The 18,808-nt window shown below is 57.0% G+C and overlaps 1 protein-coding gene and 1 non-coding gene across 2 annotated transcripts; both read right to left on the reverse strand.

Annotated features, from left to right (window-relative positions):
* Positions 1-535: 535 nt before the first annotated feature.
* On the reverse strand, positions 536-732 carry LOC132247869 (U2 spliceosomal RNA). Its single transcript, XR_009459284.1, has one exon. It is a non-coding gene; the product is annotated as a U2 spliceosomal RNA (small nuclear RNA).
* A 4,069-nt stretch (positions 733-4,801) lies between these two features.
* Positions 4,802-10,694, reverse strand: LOC132249470 (serine/threonine-protein kinase Chk2-like). The gene is given in 7 exon segments (XM_059724665.1): positions 4,802-6,252; positions 6,255-6,524; positions 8,143-8,234; positions 8,745-8,848; positions 9,329-9,449; positions 9,537-9,736; positions 10,428-10,694. Coding segments are annotated over 7 exon segments (2,460 nt in total). The 3' UTR covers positions 4,802-4,846.
* Between the last annotated feature and the right edge of the window lie 8,114 nt (positions 10,695-18,808).

The raw sequence follows: 18,808 nt of genomic DNA on the forward strand, positions 1-18,808 counted from the left end.
GCTCACCACGTAGTTGGTGTGTAGCGCATCGTGCTCCAGAAGCCTCGTCTCGGTGTTGTGGCGGCCTCTGGCTCTTCCCAGGCCTTCCAGCTTTCAGTTCTGGCTCGCATCTGACCTCTGAGACATACTGTACCGTACCGTACCGTGCCGTACCGCCTGTGTTCAGTTTGGTTCGTTTTGCTTCATAACAGTGTGACGACAACATCCATGGCTTTCTGGCATCCTAAAGCCCACGATTTCTGCTGCGACAGAGGATTTCCGCTGTAACAGAGCTGTTCGCAGGGGGTCACCAAGCAGGCTGCCCCTGACAACCCCCCCCCTCAGCTGCACGCTGCTGACCGCGCTCTCCATGCAGGTGCAGGCAGAGGGACCGCTTTCCTCCGGGCAGCCAGCCACCCCGCCATCTTGAAGGCTTCAGGCGAGTAGTAGCCTGCCTGCCAGACTGCCGGGGGTCCGTGCCTGGCACCAGCCCCCTCCAGATGTCTCTGAAGAAGCGACGAGATCTACTTTTTGACAGCAGCAAGTTCTCCCCGAGGGGAGGTGTACCGCTCCTCGAGGCACTGTAATACCAGACCCATGCGTGGAGTGGATGGAGCAAGCTCCGAGTCCATCTCCCAGTTCCAAAAATCCATTTAATATAAAGTCCTCACATCGAGGACATATCAGATATTAAACTGATACGAACAGATTGACTTTTATTAGTAGATGGTAAGGATGGATCCAAAAAAAGATGACAAAGCCGATAGGGAAATACAGAACGCCCGGGCGAGGGACTAACAATAAAAAGGATGGGCGTGAGGTTGGGAACGCAACTAGGTTACATGCGATACAAAGTTAGCCAACTAAGCCCGGGGGTAAGGGGAGAGGGGAGTGGGGATGGGGAGGGAGGGGGGGGTTTTGCGACGCTGAGAGAGAAAGAGGATAGAAACACACATACCCGTGACAATGGTCCGCAATGGTGGGAGAAGTGGTCCGAAGATGAATTGTCTCAGTCTAGATATAGTCTATCGCGGGGGTCCTCTTCGGGTGGCGCTGGGTCGTCGTCCGTTGTTGATGAGTCCTCTTGAAGCGAAGGTCCGTCTGTTGCAGAGGGGGGCGGTTCAGGCGGTCCCCTCTGGGTCCGGTCCCCTCTGGGTCAGGTCGCCGGCGTAATTATTGCGGACGGCGTCCTTCAGGAACCTCTCCAGGAAGGTCCTCGTGCGGGGCGTCATGGTCACGGAGTCGGCGTGCGGGGCTGGCTGCAGGGAGACTGCCAGCTCCCTGCGTTCCTCGGTCCAGGTCCAGGTGCAGCCGATGCGCTTCCCGAGGCGGCGCGTGGTGTTGCGGGCTCGGCTCCACAGCGAGGCAAAGTCCCCACCGTCTCGGCTGAACTCACCCTCCAGCGAGCCGCTGAGGAAGGTGGCCAGGTCACGTCCGGTGGGTTGCCTGCCGATCCTCTTGCGGGCGGTCTCCTCCAGGGCGCTGGCGGCGATGATACTTACCGTCGCGTCCGGGCAGGTCAGGAGGCGGAAGGCGTGGGTGACCACAGCGATGTCGCCGAGGTCTCCCATGTGGGGCACGGTGGCACCCCCCTGCCGGTAGGGGATGTGCAGGACCTCGTTGCTGGCCCTCAGCGGTAGGTGCAGCCACTTTTTGAGCAGCCGTCGGATCTCGGTGTCCGCCTTCTTGAGTGGGGTCTTGCGGACCGCCGAGCCTCTCAGGACGAACGCGTCGCGGGGGTTGAGGAAAGTGTTCACCGCATCGATCTTCTGCCAGAGGGCCAGCAGGGACGAGTCCAGTTTGTGTGCATCCTGTACGATGCCGTTGATGGTTTCCTCCGGCGTCTGCCTGGCCCGGTGGCCGGTGGGTGTCCCCAGGTGGCAGTAGGCCTCTCCGTCGCGCAGGTGCTGCATCGCCTGGCCCTGGATCGTGAGGGTGGAGTGCAGGACGCGGCTCTTCTGCTTCCCGTCGACGTGCAGGGAAGCGCACTTGGCGATGTTAAAACGCAGGCCCATCCATCTGGCCGCCTCTGACGTCACGTCCAGCATCTGCTGCAGCTGGGTGGCGTCGGGGGCGAGGAGCACGAGGTCGTCGGCGTAGGCCAGGACGCTCAGCTTCTCGCCGTAGAGGTCGAGCCCGCCGGGGCCGCCTGCCACGGCTCGAAGGAGCGGTTCCATGGCCAGGTTGAAGATGATGGGGCTGAGGGGGCAGCCCTGTCTCACTCCCGACCGGATGGGGATCTCCGCGGTTTCCCCGTCGGTGGCGCGGACGGTTGTGGTGCAGCCGTGGTAGAGCTCGCGCACCAGGTTGGTAACGCCGTCCGGCAGGCCCAGCTCGCGGAGGGTGTCGACGATGTGGCGGTGGGGCACGGACCCGAAGGCGTTGGAAATGTCCAGCCACGCCACCGCGCACTGCTTCCTGGTCCTCCGGGCGTTGTCCAGGGCCATCTGGAGGGTGAAATTGTGCTCGTAGCAGCCCTCCGTGGACATGAAGCCCTTCTGGCTTCGGCTGATGGCTCCGCCGGTCACTGCCCAGTCGGTGATTCGGCCCGCCAGGCAGCCGGCGTAGAGTTTCGCGACGGTGGAGCACAGGGCGATGGGTCTCCAGTTGCCCGGGTCGTTCGGGTCTCCCTTCTTGTGGATGAGGACCGTCATGGCCCTCTTCCAGGTGGCGGGCATGCGCCGGAACTCTCTGCACCTGTTGAAGAGAACAGAAAGAACAAGGCAGCCCGGGTCACGTTTTTTAAGGAGACTGTACCTGATCCCGTCCTTGCCGGGGGCGGTGTCCCTGGTCCTCTTCAGGCGGGCTTCCACCTCCTGCGGCGTGAAGGCATCCTCGAACCCCTCTGCCGGGGGCACGGGGGTCAGCGCTTCGACGGTCGCAGGGCGTGGGGTGGCGGCATCCATTGGAGGGTTGAAGACCCTGTTGAAATATCTGAAGAGAGCCTCCCGGGGGACCTGGCAGAAGGCCGAGGGTCCCTCCAGGATCTCTCTCACCGCCTTGGGACGGTTGGCCCGGTACAGTTTCTGCATCCAGGAGGCTGCCGCCGGGTCACAGCGCTGGTGCCTGTGTCGCCTCTGCGGTTGGGGCCTGTGATCTTTATGCATCGCCGGTCTGTTGTTGTTTCCTCGGGGTTGGCCTGGCCGGGCGGCTGCCGAGAGCTCCTGTGTGAGCCAGGCCACCGAGGCCTCGAAAGCCTCGAAGGTGGTGGCCTGGGAGAGCTCCTCCAGCCAGAGGGTCTGCCATGGAGAGGGCATCCTCTGCTGTGGGGAGGGCTCCGCGCTGGGAGATTCCGGCACGCTCGGGGGCCGGAGGCCACCCGGCGGCTCGGGAATCCTCGGCGGGACGGGGGCCTCGGGTGGCCCCGGGGGTCCTGGTGGAGGACTGTCCTGTCGGGGCGTCGTGTTCGGTCGGGGGTCCCTGGGTGGAGTCCTGCACGGTGGCGTCGTCGGGACAGGTCTCTCTGTAGGGCAGTCCTTGGAGGTCTGGTCCAGTGGGGTTGTCGGTGGGGTGGCCGGTCAGGCGGGTCTCCGCGCCGCGGCTTGGGTGTGCCGGGCCGGGGCGGCGGACCTCACCAGCGTGCCGGGTCTCCTCTCTGCTCCGTGGCCTTGGCATACCTTTTGATGATTTTTGAGGAGCTTCAAGGCCTCGTATTCGGTGCCGCAGAGGGAGCAGTAAAAAGCTAGGCGCAGCTGGTGGAAGCGCCATAGGTGTTTGTTCATGTCGCCGTGCGACCTGTACTGTCTCGGTGGGTGGCAGGTCGGGCAGAACAGCTTGTTTGGAAGAGGGAAGGGGAGGAACGTGAGCGCCGTCACGTCTGCTCCTTCCCCTGGGTCGTTCGTGGGGGGGTCCGGTGTCGGGGGGGTTCGGGGCTCCTCCACCAGCGTGGGGAGACCCTCAGGGGGGGCATCCTCGGGGCCGCCGGGGTCCGTGGGTTGTCTCCCTTCAGGGCCTGCCGTCGTCACCGAGGCGCCAGAGGGGTCCGCTGTCGCTCGGGGCGCTCCGTCGTCCGGGGGGCGTCCTTGGGCTCCGGGGTCCTCCGCCGGGAGGCGGCTCTTGTCAGCCGGGGTTCCGGGCTTTGAGAGTCTCTCTGCCTCCGGGGGTCGATCGATGGTCGGGGGTCCGTCGCCGCCTGTCGGAGTCCCGACATCGTGGGGGGGTGCGTCGGGGTTCTTCGCCGGCTCGGGTTCGCTGGTCTACCCTCCTGGGAGGGTCCTCCGGGATCCGCGGTCGACGTTCCGCCCTAGCTGGGGTCTCCGTGCCTCGAGCGTTCTCGACAGTGGATCAGGGCGTCCTTGAGACCTGGGGGTGTTGCTCCACGTTCCGTCCTCCGAACCCTGGCGTTCGCCTACCGACCGAGGGGGACCCAAGGTCTTCGGCTACTAGCCCGAGCTGGCGTTTTCGCTTTATCGGGGTCTGGCGAACCGGAACACCCTTTGGCTACTAAACTGGGAAGCACGGTCGCTTGCGCAACCGGATACCCTTTCGGACGTACTGGTGGCACCGCCTTCTCTAGCCCGTCATGACTGACGAGAACCCTCGCTGCAGCAGGAGAAAGGAAAGCAAGCTGCTAGTCAGCTCACTTTTTGTTTCTACAGTTCCGGCAGTCTGCCGGACTGGGTTCGGCGCCGGTCCTGGAAATAGTGCAATACCAGGCCGGGCGCGGGGCGAAAATAAGTGTTTCTCCGTCTTTTTCAGCGATTAAACTGATAAGAACAGATTTTTTTTTTTTTCAAAGTTATTTTTATTTACCTATGATTAGTTCAAAACCATTATTTCATTATTAAGAAAAATACTTTTTATAAAAATCTAAACTATTCAAAGAAGAAAGCAGCAATTAAAGAAAGTCTCTTTCTTTCCTTTCTTTTCACATTGGTTTCTTAAATGACGTGGAAGGAAAAGCACGCTTAGGAGATCCGGGCTCCTCTTCCTTGTCATGGAGACGTTTTCTCATTGTAGTTGGCACTTTTGATGCCTGGGAAGAATCCAGAGAGAACCCTATTTGCTTTTGTAGTTGTTTAAACGTATCCTTCACAGCCTCATCTTGAAGCCAGGGATGCCCTAAGGCTTCTTCTGTTGTAAGTCGTTTATTTGGGTCCACAACCAGCAGCTTCTTCACGAGGTCCAAAGCTGTATTAGACACATGCTTCCATTCCTTTGGAATAAATGTGTATTTTCCTTGAGTGATCTGCTCTTTCAGAGACAGTTTAGTATTTTGTTCATTGAAGGGAGGATATCCACATAAGCATACAAAAAGAATAACTCCTAAACTCCAACAGTCCACAGCACGGCTGTAGCCTTCAGTCCCAAGGGAATTTAGAACCTCAGGGGCAAGGTACGTGGGAGTGCCACACAATGTTTTCATAAGAGAGGTTTCTCCAAGAATCTTGGATTGTCCAAAATCTGTAATCTTTATAAGGCAATTTTCTTCAGAAGATGAAAGTAACACATTCTCTGGTTTGAGATCCCGGTGTATAATACCATTGTCATGAAGGTACTTTACAGCCAACAGCATCTGATAAAAATACAGCTTGCAGGTAGCTTCTTTCATCTTGATTGGTCTTGACACTGTGTCATATAATTCTCCTTCTTCCATCAATTCCAAAATAATGTAATAGTCTTCTGCTTCAAAGAAGTTTTTAATCTTGATTAAGCAGGGGTGATTTATTTTCTTCAAAATCTCTATTTCTGTATTCACATTGAACACTGGATCTGCCTCTCTCACAGCAGCTGTCATAAATCTCCGTTTATTGATTATCTTTACAGCAACTTTATTACACGTGGCCTTTTCAAACGCCAGTTTGACTTCACCACAGGCACCACTTCCGAAAGTTTTTGACATGATATATTTCTCTCTGAATTCTCTGGGGTACCCCGACTGATCATCCACCATAAGATCAGAAAATACAAACACTTTGTTACTCTGTACAGACAGTGCAATTTCAGAATTGTGGGTCAGCGGCAGCCTTTTCCCTCTTCCTATAAGCTCTTTATTTACAAAGGTCCCATTCACACTGTGATCTTCTATGTAGGCAACGCAGGAGTTTTGTGGTCCCGTTTCCTTGAAAATTAGGAAATGCTTCTTGCTGTAGTTCTGGTAGAAACCTGTCTTGGACAGCCCTATCCTAGAAAAGCTGTAGTCACAGCTTTTGTCTCTGCCAAACCAACACTCGTCATTGACACAGTCTGACATCGCTGCTCTCTCAAGGCGGTTACAAAGTCCAACGGCATGTGGACCCGCTCCCCTGTGGGCAGCTTGGCTTACACTGCGCTGTGCCCTGCGTAGTTGATGAAGCCTCCACCAATGGCCCAGAGGCGCCCCCACGGCCGCGGGGCCGGCTCCTCCGGCTCCTGGTCCTCGGGGATGGGGGGCAGCTCCTGCGTGGGCACCGTGTCCAGGGAGCTGAGCGTGCCCGAGCTGGAGGACGACTGGCTGCTGCCCTGCGAGCTGCTGGACGACGAGTCCGTCCCACCCTGCGAAGGCTGCGACTCGCCGCCCGCGACATCGCCGCTGCGAGCGGCGCGACCGGATAAGAACAGATTGACTTTTATTAGTAGATGGTAAGGACGGTAAATCCAAAAAAAGATGACAAAGCTGATAGGGAAATACAGAACGCCCGGGCGAGGGACTAACAATAAAAGGATGGGGGTGAGGTTGGGAACACAACTAGGTTACATATGATACAAAGTTAGCCAACTAAGCCTGGGGGTAAGGGGAGTGGGGATGGGGAGGGGGGGGGGGTGTTTCGCGACGCTGAGAGAAATAGAGGATAGAAACACACATACCCGTGAAAATGGTCCGCAATGGTGGAAGAAGTGGTCTGAAGATGAAGTGTCTCAGTCTAGATATAGTCTATCGCGGGGGTCCTCTTTGGGTGGCGCTGGGTCGTCGTCCGTCGTTGATGAGTCCTCTTGAAGCGAAGGTCCGTCTGTTGCAGAGGGGGGGCGGTTCAGGCGGTCCCCTCTGGGTCCGGTCCGGCGGCTGTTCTTCTGCTGGGGTCCGTGTACTGGCGGTGGCCCGTGATGTGCTCCACGTAAATGTCGCGGGACCACCGGATGGTGTCGGACACCATGAGGCAGCACATCAGCTTGGCGTAGCGGCGGGAGACGCGGCAGGCACGCAGGACGCTCTCGTTACTGGGGTCCCAGGCTCCGAGCGTTCCCACGATGAGCGCGTCGACCGTCACGTCGTAGCCGCGACCCCTCAAGGTGTCGGCCAGCGGGGCGTACTTCTCCCGCTTGCGAGCCCGGGCGTCGGTGAAGGCTTGGCGCCGGTTCTCGAACGCGATGGTGACGTCCACGATGATGATCTTCTTGGCCTCCTCGTTGGTGATCACGATGTTGGGGCGCATCTGGCTCTCGGAGCCTGGGACGGTGCGGTTGACGGAGACCTGCCCCGCGGCGGCCGGGATGGCCCTCACCAGCCGGTCCTGGACAGCGTTGCGGCGGAGCTGCCAGGCCCTGGCGTGCGGCTTGCAGCTGCACAGCACAGGGGGAGGGTCTCGGCCGCGTAGCCGCACCGTCGGCACCTCTTGTCCCGGTGGCCGAAGCGGACGGCCCCGTTGAGAGGCAGGCACTTGAGGCGGGCGCGGTGGAGGAAGCGCCAGTCCGTGAAGCTCCCGCTAGGCATGAAGTGGTTGCTGGCGTCCCACTTCGAGGTGACGTTGAAGACCTTGCCCTGGTCGGGTTTGGCCCTCAGGTCGCCGGCGTATTTGTTGCGGACGGCGTCCTTCAGGAACCTGTCCAGGAAGGTCCTCGTGCGGGGCGTCACGGTCACGGAGTCGGCGTGCGGGGCTGGCTGCAGGGAGACTGCCAGCTCCCGGAGCTCCTCGGTCCAAGTCCAGGCGCAGCCGATGCGCTTCCCGAGGCGGCGCGTGGTGTTGTGGGCTCGGCTCCACAGCGAGGCAAAGTCCCCGCCGTCTCGGCCGAACTCGCCCTCCAGCGAGCCGCTCAGGAAGGTGGCCAAGTCACGTCCGGTGGGTTGCCTGCCGATCCTCTTGCGGGCGGTCTCCTCCAGGGCGCTGGCGGCGATGATACTTACCGTCGCGTCCGGGCAGGTCAGGAGGCGGAAGGCGTGGGTGACCACGGCGATGTCGCCGAGGTCTCCCATGCGGGGCATGTTGGCACCCCCCTGCCGGTAGGGGATGTGCAGGACCTCGTTGCTGGCCCTCAGCGGGAGGTGCAGCCACTTTTTGAGCAGCCGTCGGATCTCGGTGTCCGCCTTCTTGAGTGGGGTCTTGCGGACCGCCGAGCCTCTCAGGACGAATGCGACGCGGGGGATGAGGAAAGTGTTCACCGCGTCGATCTGCCAGGGGGCCAGCAGGGACGAGTCCAGTTTGCGTGCGTCCTGCACGATGCTGTTGATGGTTTCCTCCGGCATCTGCCTGGCCCGGTGGCCGGTGGGCGTCCCCAGGTGGCAGTAGGCCTCTCAGTCACGCAGGTGCTGTATCGCCTGGCCCTGGATCGTGAGGGTGGAGTCCAGGACGCGGCTCTTCTGCTTCCCGTCAACGTTCAGGGAAGCGCACTTGGCGACGTTAAAATGCAGGCCCATCCACCTGGCCGCCTCGGACGTCACGTCCAGCATCTGCTGCAGCTGGGTGGCGTCGGGGGCGAGGAGCACAAGGTCGTCGGCGTAGGCCAGGACGCTCAGCTTCTCGCCGTAGAGGTCGAGCCCGCCGGGGCCGCCTGCCACGGCTCGAAGGAGCGGTTCCATGGCCAGGTTGAAGATGATGGGGCTGAGGGGGCAGCCCTGTCTCACTCCCGACCGGATGGGGATCTCTACGGTCTCCCCGTCGGTGGCGCGGACGGTTGTGGTGCAGCCGTGGTAGAGCTCGCGCACCAGGTTGGTAACGCCGTCCGGCAGGCCCAGCTCGCGGAGGGTGTCGAAGATGTGGCGGTGGGGCACGGACCCGAAGGCGTTGGAAATGTCCAGCCACGCCACCGCGCACTGCTTCCTGGTCCTCCGGGCGTTGTCCAGGGCCATCTGGAGGGTGAAATTGTGCTCGTAGCAGCCCTCCGTGGACATGAAGCCCTTCTGGCTTCGGCTGACGGCTCCGCCGGTCACCGCCCAGTCGGCGATGCGGCCCGCCAGGCAGCCGGCGTAGAGTTTCGCGACGGTGGAGCACAGGGCGATGGGTCTCCAGTTGCCCGGGTCGTTTGGGTCTCCCTTCTTGTGGATGAGGACCGTCATGGCCCTCTTCCAGGCGGCGGGCGTGCGCCGGAACTCTCTGCACCTGTTGAAGAGAACAGAAAGAACAAGGCAGCCCGGGTCACGTTTTTTAAGGAGACCGTACCTGATCCCGTCCTTGCCGGGGGCGGTGTCCCTGGTCCTCTTCAGGCGGGCTTCCACCTCCTGCGGCGTGAAGGTATCCTCGAACCCCTCTGCCGGGGGCACGGGGGTCAGCGCTTCGACAGTCGCAGGGCGTGGGGTGGCGGCATCCGTTGGAGGGTTGAAGACCCTGCTGAAATATCTGAAAAGAGCCTCCCGGGGGACCTGGCAGAAGGCCGAGGGTCCCTCCAGGATCTCTCTCACCGCCTTGGGACGGTTGGCCCGGTACAGCTTCTGGATCCGGGAGGCTGCCGCTGGGTCGTAGCGCTGGCGCCTGGGTCGCCTCTGCGGTTGGGGCCTGTGGTCTCGTCGCGTCGCCGGTCTGTTGTTGTTTCCTCGGGGTTGGCCGGGCCGGGCGGCCGCCGAGAGCTCCTGTGTGAGCCGGGCCACCGAGGCCTCGAAAGCCTCGAAGGTGGTGGCCTGGGAGAGCTCCTCCAGCCAGAGGGTCTGCCATGGAGAGGGCATCCTCTGCTGTGGGGAGGGCTCCGCACTGGGAGATTCCGGCACGCTCGGGGGCCGGAGGGCACCCAGTGGCTCGGTTCCTCCCGGCGGCTCCGGAATCCTCGGCGGGGTGGGGGCCTCGGGTGGCCCCGGGGGTCCTGGTGGAGGGCTGTCTGGTCGGGGCGTCGCGTTCGGTCGGGGGTCCCTGGGCGGAGGCCTGCACGGTGGCGTCGTTGGGGCAGGTCTCTCCGTAGGGTGGTCCTCGGAGGTCTGGTCCGGTGGGGTTGTCGGTGGAGTGGCCGGTCTAGCGGGTCTCCGCGCCGCGGCCTGGGTGCGCCGGGCCGGGGCGGCGGACCTCACCAGCGTGCCGGGTCTCCTCTCTGCTCCGTGGCCTTGGCATACCTTCTGGTGGTTCTTGAGGAGCTTCAAGGCCTCGTATTCGGTGCCGCAGAGGGAGCAGTAAAAAGCTAGGCGCAGCTGGTGGAAGCGCCGTAGGTGTTTGTTCATGTCGCCGTGCGACCTGTACTGTCTCGGCGGGTGGCAGGTCGGGCAGAACAGCTTGTTTGGAAGAGGGAAGGGGAGGAACGTGAGCGCCGTCACGTCTGCTCCTTCCCCTGGGTCGTCCATGGGGGGATCCGGTGTCGGGGGGTTCGGGGCTCCTCCACCAGCGTGGGGAGACCCTGGGGGGGGCATCCTCGGGGCCCCCGGGGTCCGGGGGTCGTCGCCGTTCAGGGCCCGCCGTCGTCACTGAGGCGCCATGGGGGTCCGGAGGGCTCCGCTGTCGCTCGGGATGTTCCGTCGTTGTCCGGGGGGCGTCCTCGGGCTCCGGGGTCCTCCGCCGGGAGGCGGCTCTCATCAGCCGGGGTTCCGGGCTTTGAGAGTCTCTCTGCCTCTGGGGGTCAATCGATGGTCGGGGGTCCGCCGCCGCCTGTCGGGGTCCCGACATCGTGGAGGGGGTGCGTCGGGGTTCTTCGCCGGCTCGGGTTCGCTGGTCTACCCTCCTGGGAGGGTCCTCCGGGATCCGCAGTCGACGTTCCGCCCTAGCTGGGGTCTCCGTGCCTCGAGCGTTCTCGACAGTGGATCAGGGCGTCCTTGAGACCTGGGGGTGTTGCTCCACGTTCCGTCCTCCGAACCCTGGCGTTCGCCTACCGACCGAGGGGGACCCAAGGTCTTCGGCTACTAGCCCGAGCTGGAGTTTTCGCTTTATCGGGGTCCGGCGAGCCAGAACACCCTTTGGCTACTAACCTGGGAAGCACGGTCGCTTGCGCAACCGGATACCCTTTCGGACGTACTGGCGGCACCGCCTTCTCTAGCCCGTCATGACTGACGAGAACCCTCGCTGCAGCAGGAGAAAGGAAAGCAAGCTGCTAGTCAACTCACTTTTTGTCTCTACAGTTCCGGCAGTCTGCCGGACTGGGTTGGCGCCGGTCCTAGAAATAGTGCAATACCAGGCCGGGCGCGGGGCGAAAGTAAGTGTTTCTCCGTCTTTTTTCAGCGATTAAACTGATAAGAACAGATTTTTTTTTTTTTTTTTTAATATCAAAATGTTTAATCGTCTCTCTACACCATCTCCTTTTGACAATATTTCACAGAAAAACAATATCATACATAACACAATCGTAGGGGACGCCCGTCCCCTTTCCAATCACAATTTCTCCACCGTTGTATCACTGAATCCTCTTTATACATAACCATTAATTCACTCCATGACAATACATTTTTGCTCTTTTCTCATACAGGTTCTTGGGACACTTCAAACATTTACAATACATTTCCACATTGTACACAGTCTTTTCACATAGTCTTGTATTTTCCTCCATTTTATTTGCATTTAACTTGTTTCCATCGTTCTTTATTTGTCACACACAATTCACCTTAGTTTTATCTCATTACCACTGTTTTCCCAATGTTTCATTTCCACCTTTCCCCTCTTTTCCCTAATTCCTGACGCTTTTCCTTGCCCTATTTCCCGACGCTTTCCTTTCCCTTCTTTCTCTCTTCTTCTTTTCTTTTCCCTGTCCTTACCCTATCCCGGCCGGCTGAAATAATTCCTGCCACCGAACGCCTTGCCATGCCCTACTCATCTTGCCCTTTTCTCCTTGTCCCTTTATGTAGTCTTTAATCTCGTAGTACCCTAACTGTGTGCATTCCCTTTGTGTGAAGTATACCCCTTTCCCTACTAACAAACATCTCGTTTTCCATAATGCCACCCTCATCCCCATCAAGACCACCCGTACTTCCCATTGCCTCTCTCCTTGTTTTACCAGTCCGTACACTGCGCTTTCATATGACACCCCCTGTGCCCACCCTATTGCCCTTAGAAATTTCCCTACTCTTCCCCACACCCTTCTCGCGAACGTGCACTCCCAAAAGACGTGATGCACCGTTTCTTCCTGTGTACAGCACTCCCGTGGGCACTCCGCCGATCTCACCAGCCCCCATCGGTGTAGTACTTCCCTGACTGATAACACCCGCCTCACTATGCACCACGCTATGTCTCTATGAGTCCCTTTCCACCTTGCGTCTTCTATTCCCTTCCACACCTCTCTCACCTGCTCCCATGCCAAATCCCCCACGTCTGTCAACACATCTTTCTCCCTAATTGTGTTGAAAATCATCCTAGCTTTCTGTAGTCCTTCCAGCCCCAATTTGGCCAAACCTTTTGCCCTGACGAATGCCGCCAACCTATCCACATGCTGCGATGGTTTCCCTGCCCATATCCCTGTCCACCTTTCACCAAATACCCCCCATGCCCTCAAAACTCTGCCTCCCCAGTACTTTGCCCATTTCCCCGCTATTTCTTCCCTTTTCCGTGCTTCCCTGACTAATGCTGCCACCCCGTGCCCATATACGAACGTTTCCACCTCTGGAAAACCCCATCCCCCTAGCTCCCCTGCTTTATAAATCTCCCTACGTGCTACCTTTTCTCCCTTACTTCCCCAGAAAAACACACACAATTCCCTCTGTATCCTCCTCGCTTGCCTCCACGATGGGGGGTATACCCACCCTACAAATAGCAGGATCGGTAAGATCACTGACTTGATTAATTTTACCTTCCCTGTCTTTGACAACCCTCTCCCTCCCCATATCCCCAACACCTTTCTAACCTGCCCCCACACTTCTCCCCACGCTGTTTCCCCTTTTCCATCTTTCTCAAAGCTTATCCCTAATATTTTTAGCCCTCCCTCTACCACCTGCAACCCATATTCCTCCAGACCCTCCCAGTTCCCTATGCCCCATATCTTACTTTTCCCTTTATTTAATCTTGCTCCGGCTACCCTTCCGTACTCTTCCATATGTTCCAGCGCCCTCCTCACTGACCTCCTGTCCCTCGCCAGGAATGTTACGTCATCCATATATAGCAGCGCTTTCACTTCTCCTCCTCCTGGTATCTTTATCCCTTGAATTTGGTCGTCCCGTCTTATCTTCCTTCCTACCGCCTCTATCCGACACACGAAAAGCCCTGGTGACAAAGGGCACCCCTGCCTTACCCCTACCTCTATTTTAATCTCCTCTCCCAAGTGTCCTTTTAACAGCACCCTGCTGAAAGCCCCCCGATACACTTCCCTCACCCATCCTATGTAGTTTCCTGGGAACCCCATCTTTTCCAGCACCGTGAACAGATACTCGTGCCTCACCCTATCGTACGCTTTCTCCAAATCCAGGTTTCCCACCACCATATTCCAGTTCCTATCCCTCACATACTCTATTATGTCCCTCACCACCCAGTGTGTTTGTGTTATCTTTCTCCCTTCCACCGCGCACATCTGTTCTTCCCCTATCACCTGTGCCAATACCCCCTTCATTCTTTCCGCCAGCATTCTCGTGTACAGTTTGTAGTCCACGTTTAATAACGTGATTGGCCTCCAATTTTTCAAACTCTTTTTCTCCCCCTTCTTATATAATAATACTATCACCCCTTCTGCAAACCCTTGCCCTACCTTTCCCCTTTCCATCATCTCTTTAAATACCTCCTTGACGTCTGTTCCCAACCACCCCCAAAATTTTCTGTAAAATTCCCCCGGTATCCCATCCACCCCTGGGACTTTATTCGTCTTCATTCCTTTCAGACACCCTTCTATTTCTTCTACTGTCACCTCTCTTCCCAAATCGTCCCTTTCCTCTTCCTTTAATTGCTGGATTTCTTCCTCTTCTACCCTCCTTTCTTCTTCTTCCGCCTCCCCTTTACTGTACAGGTCCCTATAGAACCTTGTTACCTCTTTTAAAATCTCCTTCTGCTCCTTTACTACCTGCCCCCCTTCCGTCATTATCTCCCTCATTTCTTTCTTCCCGTTCCGAACCCTCTTTGCAAAATATCCACTCCACTCCTCTCCTTCCTCTACCCATGGTGCTCGTGCCAGAAATATTCTCTCCCTTCCTCTTTGTTCAAACCACTCTTCCACCTCCTTTCGGGCCGTCCCCAGTTCCTCTTTTACTTCTTTTCCTGCTTCTGCTTCCTTTACTAATCCTTGTACTCTTTGCTGCTTCCGTAACAAACTGCGCTGTCGCTGCTTTGCCCGTTTCCCCCCTTGCTTTTTAAACCACTCTTTGATCCTTTCCTTCACCATTACCCACCACTCCCACCTGGTTTCAAAATATCTTTTCAACGTTCTCCATCCCTTGTATTCTGCCACAAACTCCCTACATACCTTCCCCTCTTCTAGGTCCTTCAGATTCAACTTCCATACTCCCTTCCCCTGTGCTCCGCCCTCCCCTTGTCCTATCTCCACTCTTAATATGTTGTGGTCTGAAATTCCCGCTTCCCTTACCTCCTTCTTTTGCACTCTCAATCCTTCTAACACAAACACAAAATCTATCCTCGATCTTTTCCTCCCCCCTGGCTCTATCCTTGTCCAAGCAGTTTCACCCTTCCAAATATCTTTTAGCCCTTCTTCCCGTGCCCATTTCCCTAGCAATTTCCCTGTTCCATCCAGTTCTCCCTCACGTTCTTCCCCTACCCTATCCCCTTTTTCTATGATACAGTTAAAATCGCCCACTATGATTCGGTGCCCTCCTCCCCCACAACACACCCCCAGTTTTTTAAACAAAACCATCCTCTCTGCTTTCACCGCCGGTGCATACACGTTCCAGATTGTGACTATCTGCCCTTCCCATTCCAGCACCATCTTCTGTACCCGTCCCTCCACCAGCACTTGCACGCTTTTAACTTGTAGCGGCATCCGCCCTTCCCTAATCAAAATTCCCACCCCCAGGTTTTTGTTCCCTCCAGCTCCCGCCCACCAAGAAGGTCCCCACCGCCACCGCTTTCTCAACCAGCTCCACTCTCTTCCCCACCCTATCCCACACTCCTGCACACACAGCACTTCTGCGTCTGTTGTTTCTAAAATCTTCTTAATGTCCTCCCATCGCTGCTTCCTCAATAGACTCCTCACATTCCACGATATTATCCTTAGTGTTTTCCTCATTTCCTTACCTGTGGTGACCTTTCCCTTACTTCCCCTTTCCCGTCCCGTCCTGCCTTGTCACCCAGTGACCCCGTCTCCCTCATGCCGGTCATGTGAGCCAGGTTAGCGATCGCGGCTGGGCTCAAATAACCCTCCGCTCCCTCGCTCCCTTCCCCCTCCCTTCCGGGCTTCATTCCTCCATTGCGGGTTCTCTTGGGTGTTTCGTCCCCGCTCCTTTGTCTCCCACCCCTTTCTTCTTCTTCCCATCTCTTCCTCCCTTTTCCTCCCTTCTCCCCTTTCTTTTCTCTCTTTAGCTTTTTCTCTGTCCCACACGCTGCCTGCCCCAGCGGGATATCCTGGCTCCCGTCTGAGCATGACACATCACCCTTTGTGGCTGGTTGTGACCCTGCCCGCTTTCCCTCTTCTCTCCCGCCCTCAGGCTCTCTTTCCACCACGATTTCCATCGTGGAAGTTGTCAATCTGTCCAGCTCCTTCAACATTTCTAACCCTGTCTCCAATTCCAAACCTTCCCCTGCCTCTGTTTCCTCACACACCGATTCTTCCCGGCTCTCCGAGACCTCATTAGCAGACATTGCTGACTCGTTGTCTGCCTCCATCTCGCTCTCTTGTGCTTCTTTTTCCTCCTCCCTTCTTTCCTCCTGGTTTTTCGCCCTATTCGCATAGGAGTAGGGACACGCCCTATATGTGTGCCCCTCTTCCCCACATGTGATACATTTTATTTGTTTTTTGCACTCACTCGCCCTGTGTCCCATCTCTCCACATTTAAAGCACCTGGTTAGTGAGCAAAACGCTGCAATGTGCCCCCCTTTCCCACATCTACTACACAGCCGTGGCTGCCCGAAATAACTCACATAGCCCCTGTGGGGCCCTATGTAAAAGTTGGGAGCGATATGCTTTACCCCTCCAAAATGGGGGTCCTCCATTAGTCTCACTCTCGCTCTCCAGGACCCTGTCCAGATCTTATACTTATCCAGTACTCTCTCCACCCACATCACACTCTGTACTTGTCTCTCCACCCATCGCTCCACGTCCTCTTTTTCCAACTTATCATTAAACATTCTCAAAAAGAGGACTCGCTCTCTCTCTCTCTTCTCCTGTTTCGAACCGTAGCCCTTTTAATTTACCTTCTTTCGTTAGCTTCCTTTGCCTTTCCCAAAACTCCTCATAAGCTTTCCTGTTCGAAAAAGTTAACCCCCATACTTTATAATTTTCATGCGCGATCACAACACTCAGATCCCGCGGGTTTAAGCCAATGTCTCTAAACAACACTTTTTCCATAAACTCAGTCCTCGTGAGCCGAGTTGCTCCTTCAAAGCCCTCCTTCAGTAGAAAAACTTTTGCTCGTAGTTTCACTTGCCTTTGGGGGTCTTCCTTGCTCTACCATGGCTCCTGCTGCTCATCCTCTGACTCAGCCGCTCTCCTCTTCTCCTTCGATGTCTCTCCTCCACCTATCGTCGCCTGCTCCCGGTGATTCCCTTTCTCATCTGCCGCCAGCTCTCGCTCCTTCCAGCTGCTCTCGTCCTGCTTCTGCTTCCGTCCCGCCACCACCGTCGTCCACATGCTCTGCTCCCTTTCGATCAGCTCGCCATTCTCCCACACCATCTCCGTTTGAGGCTCCATGGCTCCTCTCTCGATCTGCTCCACCGTCGCCTGCTGCTCTGCTCTCATCTGCTTCGCAGCACCACTGCTGTCGCTACTCGATCTCCATTTTCCTCCTGGGGCTGGGAGGCTCGGCCCAGCTGCCGCTGCTTCGCTTCTGCCGCCGCCGCAGCAGGAGCCTCACCAAGAGACCAGATTGACTTTTATTAGTAGATGGTAAGGATGGTAAATCCAAAAAAAAAAAAAAAAAGATGACAAAGCCGATAGGGAAATACAGAACGCCCAGGCGAGGGACTAACAATAGAAGGATGGGGGTGAGGTTGGGAACGCAACTAGGTTACATGCGATACAAAGTTAGCCAACTAAGCCCGAGGGTAAGGGGAGAGGGGAGTGGGGAAGGGGAGGGAGGGGGAGGTTTGCGACGCTGAGAGAGAAAGAGGATAGAAACACACATACCCGAGACAATGCTCTGCAATGGTGGAAAAAGTGGTCCGAAGATGAAGTGTCTCAGTCTAGATATAGTCTATCGCGGGGGTCCTCTTCGGGTGGCGCTGGGTCGTCGTCCGTTGTTGATGAGTCCTCTTGAAGCAAGGTCTGTCTGTTGCAGAGGGGGGCGGTTCAGGCGGTCCCTCTGTGTCCGGTCCGGCGGCTGTTCTTCTGGTGGGGTCCGTGTACTGGCGGTGGCCCATGATGTGTTCCTACACTTGATCTTAGCCAAAAGGCCGAGAAGCGATACCGTGAGCCCCTCGGAAACCTTGGGGCCTCCATGGGCAGCCCCCCCAAACACACCGCAAGCTGTCACGGAGGCCCCTCCGCTCACAGTCGTCACCTGCAGCTTCTGGCACCAGAAACCCACACGGAAAAGTCCTTCCGCAATATCTCGTGCCCAACAGGTCCAAAGCACCACCCCCCAAACCCCCACGTAGCCCAATGGCCCCCCCATTCATGCCCTCTCAACATTGCCCTGCCTCTCGCCCCTCCTCACTGGCCATGAGAGGAGAGATGATTTGCTCAAAGCCTGAGCGAGCGCGATGACGACAGCATCTCGCGGGGCGTTCCTCCAGCCCTGCTCTCCCCACCAGGAGCAGCACAGCAACAGCAGCAGCAGCAGCAAGCCTCTGAGCAGAGACGGGTACACTGGGAGCCCTTGTCAAAGGGGCGGGGATCAAAAGGGCAGCTGCTGATCCCTGAGGGGGAACAGGCTCTAATCCCCGAGGGGCAATGCGCTTCACTGGTCGGTGCCACCGTGCTTAGTGGCAGAGCGGGAATGTACTTCAGTTGTGCTTGAACACTGTTAATCACTGAGTGTGAGCCCACCGGGTTGTATTTGAACAGGAACACCCTTAATTGTTGCCTGTGAGACTGTGATTGTGTTTCAGTTGTGCTTGAACACCCGTTGATCACTGAGGGTGAGTCTACGCACCGGTATTTGAACAGGAACACCCTTAATTGTTGCCTGTGAGACTGTGATTGTGTTTCAGATGTGCTTGAACACCCGTTGATCACTGAGTGTAAGCCCACCCACTGGTATTTGAACTGGAACACCCTTAATTGTTGCCTGTGAGACTGTGATTGTGCTTCAGTTGTGCTTGAACACCCGTTAATCACTGAGTGTGAGCCCACCCACCGGTATTTGAACTGGAACACCCTTAATTGTTGCCTGTGAGACTGTGATTGTGCTTCAGTTGCGCTTGAACACCCGTTAATCACTGTGTGTGAACCCACCCGGTTGTATTTGAACAGAAACACCCTTAATTGTTTCCTGGGAGAGTGTGATTGTGCTTCAGTTGTGCTTGAACACCCATTAATCGCTGAGTGTGAGCCCACCCACTGGTATTTGAACGGGAACACCCTTAATTGTTGCCTGTGAGACTGTGATTGTGCTTCAGTTGTGCTTGAACACCCGTTAATCACTGAGTGTAAGCCCACCCACCAGTATTTGAACACGAACACCCTTAATTGTTGCCTGTGAGAGTGTGAGTGTCTGCAGTTGTGATTGAACACCTGTTAATCACTGAGCGCGAACCCACCCACC

This window comes from Alligator mississippiensis, chromosome 1 (assembly GCF_030867095.1).
Source record: "Alligator mississippiensis isolate rAllMis1 chromosome 1, rAllMis1, whole genome shotgun sequence".
Classification (NCBI taxonomy): Eukaryota; Metazoa; Chordata; order Crocodylia; family Alligatoridae; genus Alligator; species Alligator mississippiensis.